This window comes from Atheta coriaria, unplaced genomic scaffold (assembly GCF_025399875.1).
Source record: "Atheta coriaria isolate IRGN ID8LTWV9N9 unplaced genomic scaffold, Caltech_Dcor_3.1 hic_scaffold_9_pilon, whole genome shotgun sequence".
NCBI classification, from domain to species: domain Eukaryota; kingdom Metazoa; phylum Arthropoda; class Insecta; order Coleoptera; family Staphylinidae; genus Dalotia; species Dalotia coriaria.
The window spans coordinates 3,931,297-3,949,619 of record NW_027045451.1 but is presented as its reverse complement, the minus strand read 5'-3'; the positions used below and the strand labels follow the sequence as shown (position 1 = coordinate 3,949,619).

The window sequence follows — 18,323 nt, the reverse complement described above, 5'->3', positions numbered from 1 at the left end:
GCAAAATATCCTTTCTATTTCTATATTAATTGTTACTATGACAATAGCTTTAAAAAAGCCTACTTATGGATGCATATTTTTATATTCTGCACTTCTACTGCAACTCAAAGCATGAATTTTTTAAATTTACCTAATAAAAATATAATTTAATAAAAATATTAATATTTTGGTGATATATTTGACCAAATATGTGTCCTTGATTAATAAATAATTTATTTACTGATTACCTTAAAAGGATTTACCTATTTACATGATTTTATTGCTTTTAACGCTTACTGTACGTTAATTTAATTCCAAATTTAGAAAATATTTCAAGGAAATCTTAATAAATATGTCAAATTAGATATTTACATACTACTAAAATAATTTGTCAAGGTGTCTATAAATAATTGATGAATTTTTCATAAATTCAACACGAAAAACTAACAGGATCTGAAACTAATTAATTAATTTAAATAACAATCAAAATATTTGTATAGGCATAAGTAAAATGTGCTTGAATCAAAACTGACAAGAATAATTAATTTGAAGATTAACTCATCATCTCTATGTTTATGTTTAAAAAGGTATAGATTTCCATTTGAGAATAGACCCCATGACATCAATTGACATTGTTTGTTCATGCTTGCGCACGTGTAAAGAAATAAAAACATCTTTTAGAATCTTGTCTGTTGTCTCATAAATAAATGTTTAATTTTAATAGCTGCGACTACATTCCGGGACAAATTGAAATTAATCTCAGGTGTGTACCGTTTATAGAGATTTCACTTGATGTCACTTGATGACAAATACAAATTGGTTTGAACCACGTCTGTAATTATTACCTACATATGGAAATATTGACCTATCAAACGATAATTTATTCGTGATGAACTTTAGTTGTAAATGGTGATGAGACAATTCACAAACATCTAAATTTATTATACTAGTTCTTATCTACGCTGTGTTGATTCTTCCGTATTTCTTATTATATTTTCAAAATTTATATTTTAAACAGGAAAATACAAGCAAGCAAATACTGTAAATCAATTATTTCACTTATAACTAGTAAACTATGAATGACTGTAATAAGTGTTTAAACAGAACTTTTTGACAGCTTAACTCTCAATGAATTGCAACATGTTTGCTTTAGCATTGTTTCTCGCTGAAGATCTTAGGATGAAAATAGAAAAGAGCAGCAGAAGATAAAGATGACACATCCTGATACTCAAAGCGCTTAAAGTCAAATCAAGTGTGTGCATAAGAAATTAGCAAATGTAATAATTTCCTCGACGCGACTCGACATTTAACAAAAACTTGACTTTGAGAGTTTACGTAACAAGATAATTTTGTCGTGTCAAGTGTGAAAGAAATCAAGCTGAAATTATCCTTGAAACAAATATAATTTAAATTAATAAGTGACAAACAAGCAAATGTTTGTGTGGTTTTGTTTGCTATTATGTTTAAGCATGTTTTGTTTTATTTTCAATTGTTTAAATGAGGACATGAGTGTTGCGGTATACCTGAAAACGTGATTATTACGCATTGTGGAATTTAGCGCTTACGTAAAACAAGCATTTAGTCCGACACTGACTCACAAGCATATATAATTAATGAATTTCCACTCCCCGGAGGCCCCAAAGTCCGCCAGGTTAAGTTACTTTACATTACACACTGTAAATGTAAACAATGCGCGCATTGATGTGCGATTAATTATCTAACAAACAACTATAGACAACTGGAGAACAACCAAACGCTTTCAAACACACGGTTTACGATTACGACGTGAATATTTGTGCTAAAATACTTAAAATTAAAAATTTCTCAAAAAAATAAATAAATTCTTCACCTCAGGGCGCCAGTAACCTTGTATCCGCATGCTAATGCTGTTAATGCACCAGGCGCCTTATATGGATGTCAAGGTTCCGCGTATTCTCATCAAAATTATAACAAACAATGCGTCGTGCGTTCGCACGAAGTGGAGTACGACACATGCTCGACGCTGTTCGGTTATTGTCTCGCGGTCGTGTTGTCGTTTGTTATTCGTCGCGCGTTTCGAGTGTGTTCGCGTTATTGCGCGATTACGAAGCGATGAAGAGTCCGCGAAGGACTGCCGATTGATGGCGAACAATCCGCGCTCAGCGTCCGCGTCGTCTTCAGCGTTTCGTAATAAAAGCAGAAGCGATTTGTCTGCGTGCACACTGCAGTTTTGTGTCCAGCAAACAATACCTACACGACACAGATCCGCATTTTAAATATTTTCAAAAGGGGACATCGGCCTTGACAGAAGTACCTGTCAAGAGGTACAATAATTAATAATTATCTGAATTAAATTACCTCCAAATTCGAAAATCATTATTTTAGCAGAAAAATATCAAATCTCAAATAAAAATCATGAGGATTTTTACTCAATTTTATTCTAGAAAATAATTTTTATATTTAATACATCTCTGAATTTTTTAATTCTTTATTCAATGTACGAGTACGCCCCGGCAGTAGCAAAATAAAGACATTTTAATTTTAAATCACTACTTGCAGTTGGGATACGAGGCGCACGTCAAAAGACGTTTATGCAAATGAAGTGGCGTTGCGGCGCTGCGTTTTACGTTCGCGATTACACGCGCCAAAGTAACGTAATTACATTTGTTAAGCGCGCGGATGTTTAGTAATAATATGCAAATGGCGTGTCGAGATGCGTTTGGGCCGGCTGCGGTTACACACCGCGCCGCCAACCATCGCCGGCTTTTTGCCGAAAACCAAAGGCCGAAGACAGCAAGGGGAAAGCGAATCGTTAATGCACTGCTCACACAATTACACACGACGGCGACCCTATTAGAAGTTATTGGCGTAATTAATGCAGAATTAAATTTGCGATTGGTGGCTGAGCGTGTGAGTCAATTCAGATGCTTTTTAATGGTCCATCATCGCATCAACTCACAACGTATGCTTATATATTCGTATGTAGAGACAAATTTTTTACATATAAATTTTAGGTTAAAATAATATAGAGTAAGAAGTTGTGGTTAGGTTTGAAAGTCAAATGGGTGGCCTACCGATTCGTTTGACGTGCACATCGGTTGAAGGAAACACGTGGTCGCAGAGAGGTGTCGGATCTTTGCGAATCCGTTCTGGATTACATCAAGCATCCCTAACTCACTATTTATTCATCCTGCAAAACATCCCTTTCGATCGTTTCTCGTATCGCACACTAACAAATTTCGATGATAGTTCGTTAACTGGATTAGAACAACGATAATACTTTGTCAGCGGTCATAAATGATACAATAATCATGTTAACATTTTTTAAATTTAGTTATACAAATATCTACACAACATTTAAATAAATAATTATTATTACAATGAATGATATTACATGAAATTATTAATTGAAATTATTACACCATACATAAAGTTGCCTATGTTTCCAAATAAATTGACATTTAAAGAAACAATATAGATGGCGCTGTAAGCATGGAATTTGAAAGTCAACATCCTTTCAGTACTGTTAGTTCCGTGAAATGCTTGCGCTTGCGAACGACTTTATCACTTTAACCCATTTGTATGAAAAGTTGCCGAGTCAAAGCGCGAAGGGAAAGCAGAAAATATCGCGCGAGCATCGCCGCCGCCGCAGCGCATCCTGGGAAGAGAAGCTGCGCCGCATATTCGCGTGATTTATGCCGACGGCGTCGTCTGCCACCACGTCTCGCGCGCGAGACCATCGCGTATCAGGTGTGAATGTCAATGAGGACGGTGCGCCGCGAAAGGTCAATACGGGAGTGCGATTTATTATACTTCCTCGAATTGTTCAAAAGTCAACCGGTACCCATACACACACAACTCATCGCACAGAATTTCATAATACTATTATAAAATATATTAAATATTCTAATAGGTAATATGTGCAAATCGCTTCAAATGGCAATTTAATTTTAAAATTTGTTTTGTTTTAATTATGTCATCGTTCGCAGCGAGCGTTTGCGTGGATGGTCCACGCATTCCAGTTCACGTCGACTAGTTTTGCCTCAGCTAACGTAGGTATAAATTAATAATACTCGGAAAAGTGAGAGTGAAACTGGATATCTGGAGAGGCCGCATATGGCAGCAAACATTAAGCAATCTCTCTTCTTTTTTCGAGACTGAAAATGATTAACAAGATTTTATTGGAATTCCAGCTGCAAGTTGATGCAACATGCCAACATGCCGACATGACGAGATGCAAGTCGCTTATTAAATGCCCTTTTTATTCTCATATCAATGTTTTACTTATTTTATAATCATTACGTTTTTACTTTTGCAAAACAAAAAGGAAAAACACGATCATTTCTGCTGCGCGAGTAAGATAATTATTATTTGAAACAATTTTGTGCGTCTGCGCCTTAATGCCTCAAGTTCTAGTTGGGTATTGTTGCAGCGCACTTCAATAATTTTTGTTGACTGTGCATAAAAGCGCCGCCGAGGACAATGCGCAGCTCGCAGGTGAGATTGGCATCTGTCAAAAACACAATGGCCATCAGCGGCGGTAAAAAATCATCAGATAAATACATTTCGCCGATGCTCTCCTCGCAAATGGCTTTGCCGATGTGGGCCGGGCGCACAATGCAAACGCGAACGCGCTTTGTTTCATTAGGCAAGGATATAATCGATAGGATAATATTGCACAGAGTTGCATCTTAAACACTTTCCAGCACAATATATCGCCAGCCAATAAGTTACTTCTTGCCAACTTCAAACACCACAACACTCACAGTACACAGTAAAATCGTACATTTGTGAAAAAGATCAATATAGCCTATAAATATTAATGAAGCGTCATTAAGTATCGCGCAGAAGTTATGGAATGCGCGTCGGATGGGATGCACAACAATTGTTGCCGCACACACCGGCAAACATTGTGTGCATTATGTACTCGAACAAACGGCCTTTGCATAATAATCGGCGTGCACTAAACGAATTCGTGTTGCGCAAGTGTCCAACATGGACATCGTGCGCAGGTGGAATCGACTGAAATATTAAACGCGGAATTATGCAAATCGCCGATTGTACTGTGTGTGTTTTAATTCGGAGCGTGTAAAAAATGTCAAGATCGCATCACCCACGACGGTGAAACTATCAGAGATAAATTTAATTAAGCATAACTATGAAAAACAAACAAACATTAATGTTGTAATAAAATACATAAAATATAATCACCAGAACAAACAGAAAATGTTAAATTGACGACTAGCGCCATCTTTGGAGTGAAATGCATATTAAAATCTATATTATATAATTTTTAAATGTAATTTAACTCCACTAATCTAATAAAATTCTAACAAGTTGGTCAAGGTCAATGCATAAACCGCAAACGGATTTTCCCGTTCTTTTCTCAGGATATGCGCTATGCGGTGGCAAATTGCGCGCCGCATAAATTGCATGCAGAAATGCAAATAGTCGCAAATTTCATGCGCGTATAAATCAATTACATAAATATCCGCGGCGAGTTCTTCGTATCGCCGGCGAGCGCTTTAGATTTCGCCGATTTCGCAAACGAAGAATCCGAACGATTTCCACGCGCAGTAAAGTAGTGAAGTTGGCGGGATGCGCATATGTGTGCTTTACCCGCCGCCGCGACCGAGGCGGACAATTCGAGCAATGCGCTGTTAATCAAATTAACGTTCGTAATAATCAAAATTACACATAAACGCACTTTCAATGCATTGGGAATGGTATGTGTTGCATCAAGAAACAAATTCAACGGAAAATTCACACACTTATAGACGATTTAATAAAATAAAACAATTTTTGCGTTTAATATTTATTTGCACTTTGCAATTGTGCAACATGCAACTCATAATAAATTCCTAGACGAAAAACAACGCCACGTCCAAGGAGGAAACAAAGAACCGATAAATGTTTGCGCGTTGTTTGTTTGTCCGCCGTCGCCGAGGAACACACAATAGAAGGAAGAGCGACTAATGATGGCTCGTAGGCGGCTTGGGGTATGAGGAACCTGCGCGCGGCGATTCGAAATGGACAAACAATTACAGAAGTCTACATCGTTCGCAATCCAATTTGCCAAGACTCTCCGCGCCTGCCACGCGCGCATAAACAACAACAACCAAATCGAATTTGCAACATGCTACAACCTCACAATCACCCAGTCAAAATATTAAACATATTTAGAAACAAAAGTGAATTTGTTCACTGCTTAAAGATGATTGATTCGGTATTGGAAATTAAATCATGTTACTCAGATGATGAGACGCTACAATGTTCTGTCGGGTAGAAAGTAGGTCTCTTACTGTTATTAGCTGTTACGTGTGTTACGACGCCGACGGTGTGTTACACTTCGTCGGGCTGAAACGGCAAGGACCAATTCCATACGCGCGAGAGTTGTCTGCGCGGCGATTGCATCGCCATATAAAGGAAGTTGTTCCGAACGTCGAGACGTCGAAATCGTCTCTACAGAGACTCCCAGTCTCGACCAAGTGGTGAAAGATGCGCGCGCAGGTTGCACATTTACCCATATAGTGCAACTGCGCATGCGCAATGTAATTAATCTCATTAGGCTGACATTTCTATTAGTTTACGATAATTTTATATCCACGCATAATGTAAACATGTTTACCGAGAAATGATTGTTTTTCATATATCGGTTTCAGTTTCAAGAATTCGACCAAATATCAAACCCGCAACGCGATTTTATTCAATGCAAAGTGCGCAGTGCACTTGCGATCTAGGTTGATGCAGGTACATCTAATCCCGCGTGAACTTTAGTATTAAAATGTTAGCGCAACGCACATTAAATTCCGATATGATTACGCAAACCGCCGTCTATTCGCTTTTCACCGGCGCATATTGTTTGCATTTTGATTCTGGAAATCTCACAATCATCAGTTAATCAACAAACTAATGAGTATCGGAAAAAATACAAATTAATAATTCGTTTTGGTAATTAAATTGCAAAATTATTTTATAGGTAAATATAATGATTTTTCTTGGAATGATGTAAATTATGTAAATTTAATTATGTTTTTTTACGTTTATGAACTAAGTCCGCACGTTATTTAATACTCTCGAGAATAATGTGGAACGTTTTGTTCGCGCAAATGGTTTCCACATAAATTGTGTTTATTTGCACATAGTTTACACACGTTTATGAATAATGTGCGTGAGTTCAAGCGGATATTTGCAAGAATAAAACGTGTTAATGCAAAAGAAATTAGTGTGAGAATATACCAGGTTTATGAGCAAATTTAGAGTGATAACAAATTTGAAAAACATTGAAAAATCAAGCGTCTCTGATTACACAATTCCAGAAAAAAGACTTTAACGACTTCCAACTTTCAACTTTATCTCTTCGCGTGTGTGTTTCAAATAAAACATAAATCCTCGCACCTATTACACACCCATCAATCTCGCAAAACCGACACGCGCATATTTCACACATAATTAGCGCAATTATTCAAGCACAAACCGCATGCCAACAAAAGCCTAAACGCTAAACAAATTCAAACGCTTTTTCTAACGATGTCGTTATGCGCGTCCGACAAACAATTAAGCACAAAACAGCAACGCATTAAGCAAAACATACATTATTCTCATTTTCAATTCGCCATTCCGATTTCTAGCCTTTCGCGGACAAAGCGTATTGCAAAGCATTGGAAGACATAATTGCGCATTATTCGCGCACAGCTCTCAATTTCTATGATCGATTGTGTCGATGTGTTTTATGCGCATTGTTAAACGGTAGCGGTGGCAGTAGCATAGACCTACATAACTGCATAACGATATAATTATGTGTTTATGTTCTAACTAACGCTGCAACTTGTTTATGCAGCATCAAGATAATGGATTGTTAATGTCGATTAAATTGGATATTCAATATAAGGCGCTTTGATTTGATACGCTCATTAGTTATCAATTTAATTCGTTCTGAGCTCAACACACTTAATCAATATTTATTTACTGTATAAATGATTAATTGACATTATTCAGTTACAAATCAATTTGAGCGGATAAAACAAATCATCAGCAAAGTCTAATATTAATTTTAATAAAATTTTTGTAATTTTTGCATTTTTAGCAAATAAAACGCTGTGTTATTGAGGCGCACTGAGAGCAGGCGTGAGCGCAATTTTAATAAAATAAAAGCAACGCGTGACGGCTGGCGGCAAGCGCATGAGAATCCACGTCATTATTTATTGCAGATAAACTAATTCATAATAACTCGCCGGGCGCTGCCTTCAATATATAATATTGCCGCTTTTTAAAGCCCCGACGCCACAAAGGCTACTTTTGACAGTATGCACTACAAGTGCAGATCTACGACCACAAGAAGTGAGCTTCGTGCAACAAAACGGCGCAATTACAATTATTGAGATTGGACGATTTTTATTTGATTTGCTCATCGCATTCGCACTCTGTGTGTGTGTGTGTGTAGCTCGCCATTTTATTTTACGCGCTTGAAAGATCATCTTGATCTTCCTTCGGCGTGGAAGGTGTACCACAGGTGGTATGGTAGTTAAAAGACTCCCCTTGCGAAGGACGAAGGCGGCGGGCGCAGATACAAAGCGGTTCGCGGCGCAGCCCTAATACGTTCCGATGTAATGGCGTGCAGAAAGAATTGTTTGTAGTCGACGGCGCGCCGCCCGGCCGAGATCCGAATCGAGATTCATTAAATATGAATTATATTCGAGATGGTCCTCCGGGCGGTGTAATTTAATAAATAAGTTTTCTAATGACACGGCTCGCGCATTCGTCGTTCGTAATCACAAAAATACAAATAAAATCAACAAAGCGCAAGACTTTTCTAAGACATCTTTAAAATAAAATTTAAAATACAACGCCATCTATAGGACATTAGCTATTAATAGTACATAACCAAACTTTTGCTATCTACCGACCAAAACTCAATATTTCACAAATAAAAATGAAAACTTTTCCAATTTCTTCGTATCTATTTAGGTAATCTGTAACTCAGCACATTGTGTAATTACGATAACCTATAATTTTCGACTTTCTTTCGCCCTTTTTTCGGTCATCGTAACACCTATAATTTAAAAAGTTTCAAGTACGTACCGCACTATTTTTTTCCTTTACCTCATTTCACATTTCATCACACAGCGTCTGTGCGTGCGCACACTCGTAGGCATAATTTCAACTTCTTTATGAGCTTTATTTCGAGATGCGTTTGATACTCACCGACGTTAGTTAACGATGAGAACGTAATAAAAGTTTAAAAAATAGATCTAATTATCGAATTTTATGACTGCAGCACGAGCATTAAGTTAAAAAAGTGCCCTACAGCTAAAAGCACATAATATTTTTGTGTAAATCTACGTTTTGTGTGATTTAATGACATACAATTTATTTTAATAATATTTACGTTTGTGCAATATGTAATTTAATATTTATGCACTTCTTGCGTGCGTAATACGTGCATAATTCACTTTTGGAAATCACCGCGCGCGCGGACTCAACCCGCAGGCGCATCAATCGACCAACAGTCGCTCTTTACTCATCAAAGTGAAAGTGATGACATAATTAAATTTACAGCGATGAAATTTGCACTTTGCTACATCCAAACATGTTTTGAATATTTATTATTATTAAAATTGTACTTACGTAAACATGATAAATACCTATTTAAGACTTATTAAAATTGCTTAAAATTAATGAAATTAGTAAAAGTTCACGTGTTTTAATTCGCAGCGGAAAATGTTGTTTACATTTTCGCTTTTGAAAAGTGGTTCAACTTATCAGTTTCGCTTTCATTGAGCGTTTTGCGCTCTCAGGTGTGTTGTTTGCGTGCGCCGCCGGTTTTATTATCTAATAATCGACCGATTTAAAAATCGAGCGCATAAATTACGCTCATTAACACTGCAGCGCCGTGCGCGGCAAGACGCTGAAGACTTTCGAAATGTCGGACAATCTCGCTATTAGCATCGCCTTTATTGAGAACAGCCGAACGAGTTTTATTGACTTTATAAATGTCACGATTGCGACATCTCGTCCGACTTCCAATTCATTCACAGACCCACCGCAAATTCAATCAATAAAAATACTATTTTAAATATTTACTTAAACATTATTCGTAGTAGTCTATGAATAAGATATCATAAATAAAATTAATTAACTAAAATTTCCACCTGCCGCTCAAAGTAAACATCTTCATTCAAAATTCCAAAGAAAAACGAAGATGGAAAGTAATAAGACGTTGTGTGCTGGTTGTTGGCGTCGCCCGGAGTGTTGGCCGCGCGTCTTTCAATTAGGCATGCTCTATTAGCTATGCGCTAAATATGTTCTGATGAATTAACTCAACGTTCGCAGGTTGTTTGGTTATTGCAGGCGGCGGCAGTTGGGCTTACGTGTATATTAAGCGCGCGCGCGTATGGAAACCGAAACCGAGGCGGAAAATGAAACTGAAACTGATATTGATGGAGTGGCTCGGCGCGCAAAAATGAAGACGTGCATGCGCAATAAATTGATGCTCGGATGTTTGCGGCGCGCACTCATGGGCCGGCTATCTACATCATTATCACGTGTAATCAATCATCTCATCACCGGCAGAGAACGCGAGCGAATGTGGTGCCGAGTGCAGGCGAGTTAATTCGGTGTACTTCCTATTTTACTAACTCAACAACTTCGGACTGAACAACTTAACAAGTATAATCAACAAAATATCAAAAATTACAATTTTTACCATTACACACGTGCTTCAAATATTAATATTAATGCTTTTAATGGTTATTGACATCATAGTTTTACATGTGATGATGAAAATGATTTTTTATTATTTAATATTTAACTACTTACAAGATTAGAATGATTTTTTTGATCTCTGATGTAACTTGATGCATGTAAACTCACCTGAAACAAAATGAAACAATTTAAAAATGTGTAGAATAATTGCAGTCAAACGTGATGCGTAAATTTGCATAAACCCTTTCTTCTAATAATGTCGTGTTGATTTAAAATCAACGTCAACGTCGGCGAGATAAAGGCGTGTGCATCGCGCGCCGCCGCTGCGGTTTGTGATACTGGTAATTTCTATTAAAAAGGCGAAATTATAAAGTAGTAAGAAGACCTCCAACGCACACCGGCATCACCCATCAACCGCACCACCAGCCAACCGTAATGTGTCGGCGCGATGTGGTTAAATATTTATGATTAAAGCGTTTCGCATAATTTCCATGCGCACTCGTTGTATTTACGTGTGCGCGCGCGCCAACAAGCAGAGAAGCAGAAGAGGAACAACAACAAGAGAAGAGATGAAGAAGAGTTGAATTGAAGTCGGGCGGTTGTGGCTGTTGCGGCGACGGTTATGGGAACACGCGTGTCCGCTCTGGGCGCGCACCATCTTCCGTATCATGTGGGTGGTTACACACCATTGTTATATTACAAATGATATTTCATGCTACACATCGCTTATTAAGGCGATAACGCTGATATCCGCACGACGCGCGCCGCCGGCCGCAGCGCCCAAAGCGCCGCTAACGAATCGCCATTGAACGCCGAAGACGTCGAGGAGGCGCAAGCGCGCGCGCACACACATAATCGCGAGATGTGAGAGATGCGCGAGAGAGTTCCGAGAGAATTCGAGGCGTGAGGATGAGTCGATGGTTTTGCGAGATGAGCGATTGTGGCTGGGACGACTTTTGCGAAGGCGCCGGTCACAATCGAGAATCAGCATCGACATTCTTCTAATAATACGTGCACATACATCAAGTTCATTAATTATTTATATCCAGATATTAAATTATTTAAATTTTATAGTAAACAAATACATAAATCATTAAATTACGTATTAAAATTATTTTAAAAAGTTCCAAATTTATCAATTAATAAATAATTCAGCCACGAATTCAGGTGTAACAAAAAAAAACTATTAAAAAACGTTGAAAATTAATGTTTAATAAATGAAGTAATACTGACAATTAAATGATATACTAATAACAAAATATAATAGATGAAATAAAATCCAAAATGCGCTAAAAACTAAGAAAATTGTGAATTTGATCAATATCATAAAAATCTTTCAACAAAATTTAAAAACAATTTTCAAATCAAAGTTAATTTTGAAAATAACATGAACTTAAGCTTTTTATTATGCTATCAATATTGTAACTTTAACATAACTTTTTTTAATGTTTTTTTTTTCTTATATGTTCAATATTAGCAATATAAGTTCTTTGTACTTTGTGCGTTTATGAGTTTAACATAACAAATGTTTGCCGTCCGTTGGCAGGATTTCTGCCAAGATTAAGCAAATCGTAATTTACATAATACTCGACTTTTAGAGAAAAAGTGTTACAACGAACTCGTTAATATCGATTAGCCAGCGCCGAGTGACTAATGACAAACGAACGATATCCGCATTGCACAAAAACCAGTAATGCTCACAATGAGTTAACAAGCGATTACCAAGAGTCATAAAAAATCCAAAGAAAGAAAAAAAATCCCAGAAGGTAGAAAAAGCTTAAACGGAGTCATGCTCATTTCGTCAAACTTGATTTTATACTCATTTCAAAAATTACCTAGATTATTATGTAACAAGGGCGGAAACCTATAACAATAAAAGCAATTTTAATGTTTTTGATAATTTCTAAGTCTCATGTAACTACGCCGCGTTAATCTTATCGGAGTGTTGAAGTACACGTGGCGAACGAAGATGTGCGCCGTTAAAGAGATAATAACCGCATGTTAAAATCATTAAAATCATAATTCTCGAAAGGAAAAAAAACACTTTAAAACCTTTGCACACAGACTCTTTCCGGTATATTCCAGCAGCGCGTTCGCGACGGTCCTAAATAAGGTCCGGCGTGTGTGTCGTGAAAATATCTAATATCTAAATCCGAAGCGACACATCCAGCGAAGCGGGCGCGCGCGCTCATAAACTCGCCAGCGTATTGAAGCGGACATTCAGATATATGGCCGTCGATGTCACTTATATTACCGCCGTCGTGGCCGATAAGCGCGGGTATAACACGCACGCAAATTGAGGAAGTGAGCACCTCTTAATAATTTTCATACGAAATCAGAGTGAATTACATAATGGAACGCGTGGGCCACGGCCGACGTACAACTTCCTCGTCCCGATGTCGATATTCTCAATGGCGCGAGGGCCAATCGAGTGCATCTTGTTGTACATATACGTGTCACTAATTGGTGGAACGGTAAATACTGCGGGGCGTAAATGTCGGTTTGGAAATTCGAGACGATGTAAAGTGGCGATTGAGACATTACCAAAACAAATCGTGAAGGCTTTATCTAGATGTGCTTTGATATTCAAAATTTACTGTCTTAAAGCCGTAAAACGAACAAATATCCACTTTGTTTCGAAAAATATAAGTATATTTCTCTACCTCGTGACTAAAACCCGAGATTAAAATACTTTAGTCACGACCGTGTGTAAAGTACGACTTTTGGTGTTTCAAACCGTGGAAAAACTCGTAATTTAAAGCTGAAAGTAGAAAAAAGTTATTTTCCGCATAATTTGTTGTATCTAAATATAAATCCTTTAGTAATTAGTCAAAAATACTAAGCAGAAACGTCATGACCAAATGCTTTATTAACTGCACATTCTCGCATGTGAAATATGTAGCCAAATGCCTAGATACAGTCAAGTGCCTTCACTGCGGCCCAATGTATTTATATTTTATATCCTGTCAACAGGAAATTTTAGTTTCCTGGTGCATTTGATCATAGCATCTAACAATTCTGCGCCGTCGCGGAGCTTTCAACGCGACGCAAAACCTCGCCACACAAAAAAATCACAGCGCGCTCGCGCGCTAACCAACATAAACTCGACTCCGTAATATTCGTGAATACCAACATCTTCTACACGAAGAAAATCCCTTCGGTGAATCCAACTTTGGCACAACTTACAATCGTATTGCACGTGTTAAGTCGCAGGCGCAAAGAAGCGCCGTGACTAACGATTCAGCGCCATTCATCGGGCGATAATAAAGCATTTTAGCAGCGCGCGCGCGACTGTGAATCTGGAACTAAAACGCGTTCTGCATTCGAAAAGACGACCATGTGTAATAACTAATGTGGATAATAAGCGAGCGGGACGATGCCAGCCATTAGAAACGAATAACATGCACGTTGCACACACAGTCAACATAACCTAACTTGTGATGATGATATAATCGTTCGCATGAGTTGCCAGTTTGCGGCGTTACGTTTGTTAGCGAGGTGGAAATCGGTTTAACTAACACTATAAATTTATGAAAAGTAATTATCGTGAAACATTGCCATAAGGATCATAGATCATCGGCTCGCATCGAAACCGGCTTATAAAGATCTTCGCAGCCCAGCGTCTCCCAAGTGTCGTGAGTTATGTAAGGCCGTGCGTTTCCTGTTTCGTTATCCTTTTCATAGGAAGACGAATAATCTGTTTTGTTGCGTGTACCTTCAGCAATTGCAAAAATGTTAATTTTTAATTTATTCTTCCCGTCAACGGATTTATGGACATTCATTATTTCGAGAATTCCATCCGTGCCGCATAAATCTTATCTGCTGAAGAAGTTGGCACTTAGTTCAATATTTCGTCGAGTAACGGTCTCGCGATGCGCGCGATCGACGTTTTCAATCTATAACCACCAAGAGGCCAGCCTCTTTTCAACGAGCATAAGCGTGCACCAAAGAAAACAACCAGAAGTTTCTCGTGGTGTCTTGGTCAGCGTCACAAACGCAAAAAATGCCAATTCCTCTTGCTTCGCAGTCAGTATTGGTATGATTGGCGGTGTCTGAATGTACCTACTTGTTGTTCAAGTTTGAACTGCGCTAGCAACGTGTGCCAAACATGTGGGTGTCTCGTATCGGCCGGCATCTTGCAAAAAATCGAAATTATATAACTTGCCATCGTTGTGTATACAGTTGTATACATATTGGTTGGACTCGAATGTTGTTGTTGCTCGTAGGTTGTCCCTATTTGCCGATTTCTATTGAAATTGTTGAGCGCGTGGTTCACGTTCGCGTTTGTTTTCCGTCTAACGAACGCACAAACGCAAATTTTTGGGACGCGAGAGAATTCAATGCGAGTATGAGCGGCGAAGACTTGCGATGAGTTAACGGTGCCGAGGCTATTTATTATTTGGCTTTAATTGGTGATGAAATACAAATTTTGCGCTGTGCATCACATATGTGGGCGACGTATTGGAATTTTAATTGTTCAATATTCAATCTTTCGATATAAAACTTTCAAAAAAGAATAGAAATATGAAAACAATGAATAATATAATTTCAACCTATGGTTGAATCAAATTTAGTAATTATTACTTAATTATTTCAAAATTACATCTTGCCACTGATATAACCTTGAAGAATTCTCTAATACATTCTCCGAGATGTGATACTTTAAATATTTTAAGATGATATACTGAAAGTTATTAATTTACACCATCCAGAGCGTCCACGCCACTTTTCTATTATCATCTGGCTTTTTCTCCGCGACCGCACTTATCCGTTACATCCTTTGCATCGCTCATTAAATTATCTCGTTGGTAGGAGCGCAGCGCAGCGTTTTAACGATTTTAAGTAACCGCACCTGGGCGACTTCGAGAAAGTCAAGGAAGAAATTTTAATGTCCAGCTCCCGCCTGATATTTATTGCTTGTATTAATTTTTATTACTCCTCACCTGATTATCTTTACGGACGCTATTTCTTACAAGTAGATATCTTCCAAAATTTAATTTTAATCATATTAAAATTAGAATTAAACAAAAATGATTTTATTTTACATAATGGAATTTACGTAATATAAAACTCTAATTTTTACAGATTTAATCAACAATAAAGTGTTATTAAAATAATGAAATTCTACTTCTTGATAGAATATTTTAAATTTTTTTTTAAATTTTTTGTTCGATTGCTGTTGCTGTTCGAGATTTTAATGAAGCGACTAAATAAATGCAGCAAAGCTTTTTAATTTCCAAACACGCTCGTAAAACGCAGCTTTTAATCAGTTGACTTAATCTGATTCGTTCTCATCAATACATTACTGCATTAGAATTCAAAGAAATGCACTCGAAAAAAGCTTTAATACTTACAAATCCATTTCTTAATTAACGCAATAAAAGCCTAATCATAATTGATTATGAAATTCCTTTCGTTTTTTTCCTATACACATATCAATACAGTATTTCAGTGAATATTTAGACTTGAAAAATAATTTTGAATAAATTTGTAAATGTAAACGTGAAACCGATTTCCATCGCCGACCGAAACGCAATAATGCAATATTGTCGAAACAATCGAAACGCAAATCATTTTCGAAACAATTTCCTGCAATTACGTGTTTAAACAATAACAGCGAAGAGAGAAATATTATGCGAAAACGTCTCAACCAAACGAACCCTTTCCTTTCTGCTTGATATGCAGACATGAGATGCATGCAAGGCACCGTGGAGCGCCATGAATGAAAGTCAATCATGTTTCGATTTGAATTCGTAAACAACGCGGAACAATGCGAACGCATTCGATTAGCAGTGTTACCTTTATTTTAGTTCCTGGCATTCATCAATAGGTACAATATGTATAAGAAGTGCTGTTTCAGCTTACCTGTAAATAAAAAAACAATAATTTTAATTCAAACGCGTAAAATTACTAAATATTATTTTCAATTTAAATATTGCTATTCCTATGTGCGTTGTATGTTGAACAACGTTTAAAAAGATCATTTTACGCTTCATTTGAAGCGGCAAAACACAAAACAAGTAATGTCCATGTTCAACTATTTCCTATTTCTCATTTCATATTTCATTCTTCGCTCACATTTGTACTTCTTAATGCTGGGTTGTTTGTATGTATCCATTGCAAACATTCAACATTTTGTACAAATCGTTACTTTTTTGTTCCACGATGATTGAAACGACAGACATAATACAAGACGCCAAATCGCGAATTATATTCCAGTAAGGAATAAAATAAGATAGATCATAGAGAGATGAAGAAATGCATTGAACTCCATTGACGTACAACGAAAATCGTGACTGCAAATTTAATATTTCGCTCGATCCACAACGTCGATTTTTTACGCCGAGATGTGGTAACCGTAAACACCGGTATCATTTACTTTCAATACAATAAAATAATATCTTTAAATATTATATTTATCCATCTGTGTGAATAAATTTTAATTTATATAAACATAAATTAAAGAAAATTGTCATAACATAAATCCGCAAAGTGTAATTACACCTCAATGTGCAACGACATTTTTTCATCGTGCATAATCACAGATAATTACACATCAGCTGGCACAATTGCATTTCATCGTATTCACCGCCGTGTATGCAAATGACAAAATCTCAGAATCAATGAAAAAATTACCTAATTATATTCCAAAGTGATCGATCCCACTGGCGTTGCGAAATCCGACGAGCGATGACACGCGTTTTAATTATTAATTAATAATAACTGGGATAAAAGCGAGAGCCGCATGGCACCATCGATGTGTACCTTCAGCTTCGGAGAGAACGTACGTTCGCGCACACGCGTCGCGAGCACGCCGAGAGAAACACCTCTGCACACCAGCGCGTTTCACTAATAACTGACGACGAGGTGCGCGCCGCTTGCGACTCGCAAAGTCGCGATCGACGATGCACACACCAGACTTGGAGCGCGCGAAGGTGAGACTGTGAGGCGCGCAGGTTTATCCGAAGGAATGGAAATGCACAAGTGGATACAGATGGATCGATCTAGATTTTATTCTAGACAAGCTTATGGATAGATTTTAATAAAAAGTATTCTAAATAATTCATTACTTCATTACTTCTTTTTCTTAGATGAATTTTATGAAAAGTTTGATAATAAGATTCTCAATTTTAATATTTAAAAATTGAGAAAAGATATTAATGTACTTTAGCGCCATCTAGGTTTAATTTATATAACTAGGTACTAATATGATTGAATCTTCATACCAACTTTCATCCCTTATTTTACACCCTTTAAATTAAATTTTTAAAACGAAAAATGGTCTATTTTCTTTTCCAATATTAAATTTATCTCTATTCAAAAATTTATCAAAATTGCTTTAGTGGTTTTGGCGTGAAAGCATCACAAACATACAAAATCACAATTTGCATTAATAATATCTATAAAAATTTCACAATAAATAAAATTATGACAGTTATTCCACAAGGTATTTTTCTTTAAAGCATTTTTATAGTTTTAATAAATTTTATATCAAAATGAAAGCTGCATTTATCTAAATCAACATTGTTTTCCAATTTACCGTTCAATCACAATTTCAATTCATGCTAATTAGAGATACTCTCGGCGTCTTGACTCGGTGTTCATCTTAATCCTCCGTTATACTCCAGTCAGCACTCAGCTCTCACCCGTTTTTATTCTCC

General features: G+C 37.0%; 1 protein-coding gene across 1 annotated transcript in view; it reads right to left on the bottom strand.

Moving 5' to 3' along the window:
- The window catches only part of LOC135799800 (uncharacterized), a 32,277-nt gene extending 25,792 nt beyond the window's left edge, over window positions 1-6,485 (bottom strand). Inside the window, exons 1-2 of the mRNA XM_065313008.1 lie at window positions 6,482-6,485; window positions 3,033-3,107 (exon numbers count right to left, since the gene is read on the bottom strand). Coding sequence (XP_065169080.1) covers window positions 3,033-3,107; window positions 6,482-6,485 — 79 coding nt within the window. The remainder of the gene's footprint in view (window positions 1-3,032; window positions 3,108-6,481) is intronic.
- Window positions 6,486-18,323: the final 11,838 nt, after the last annotated feature.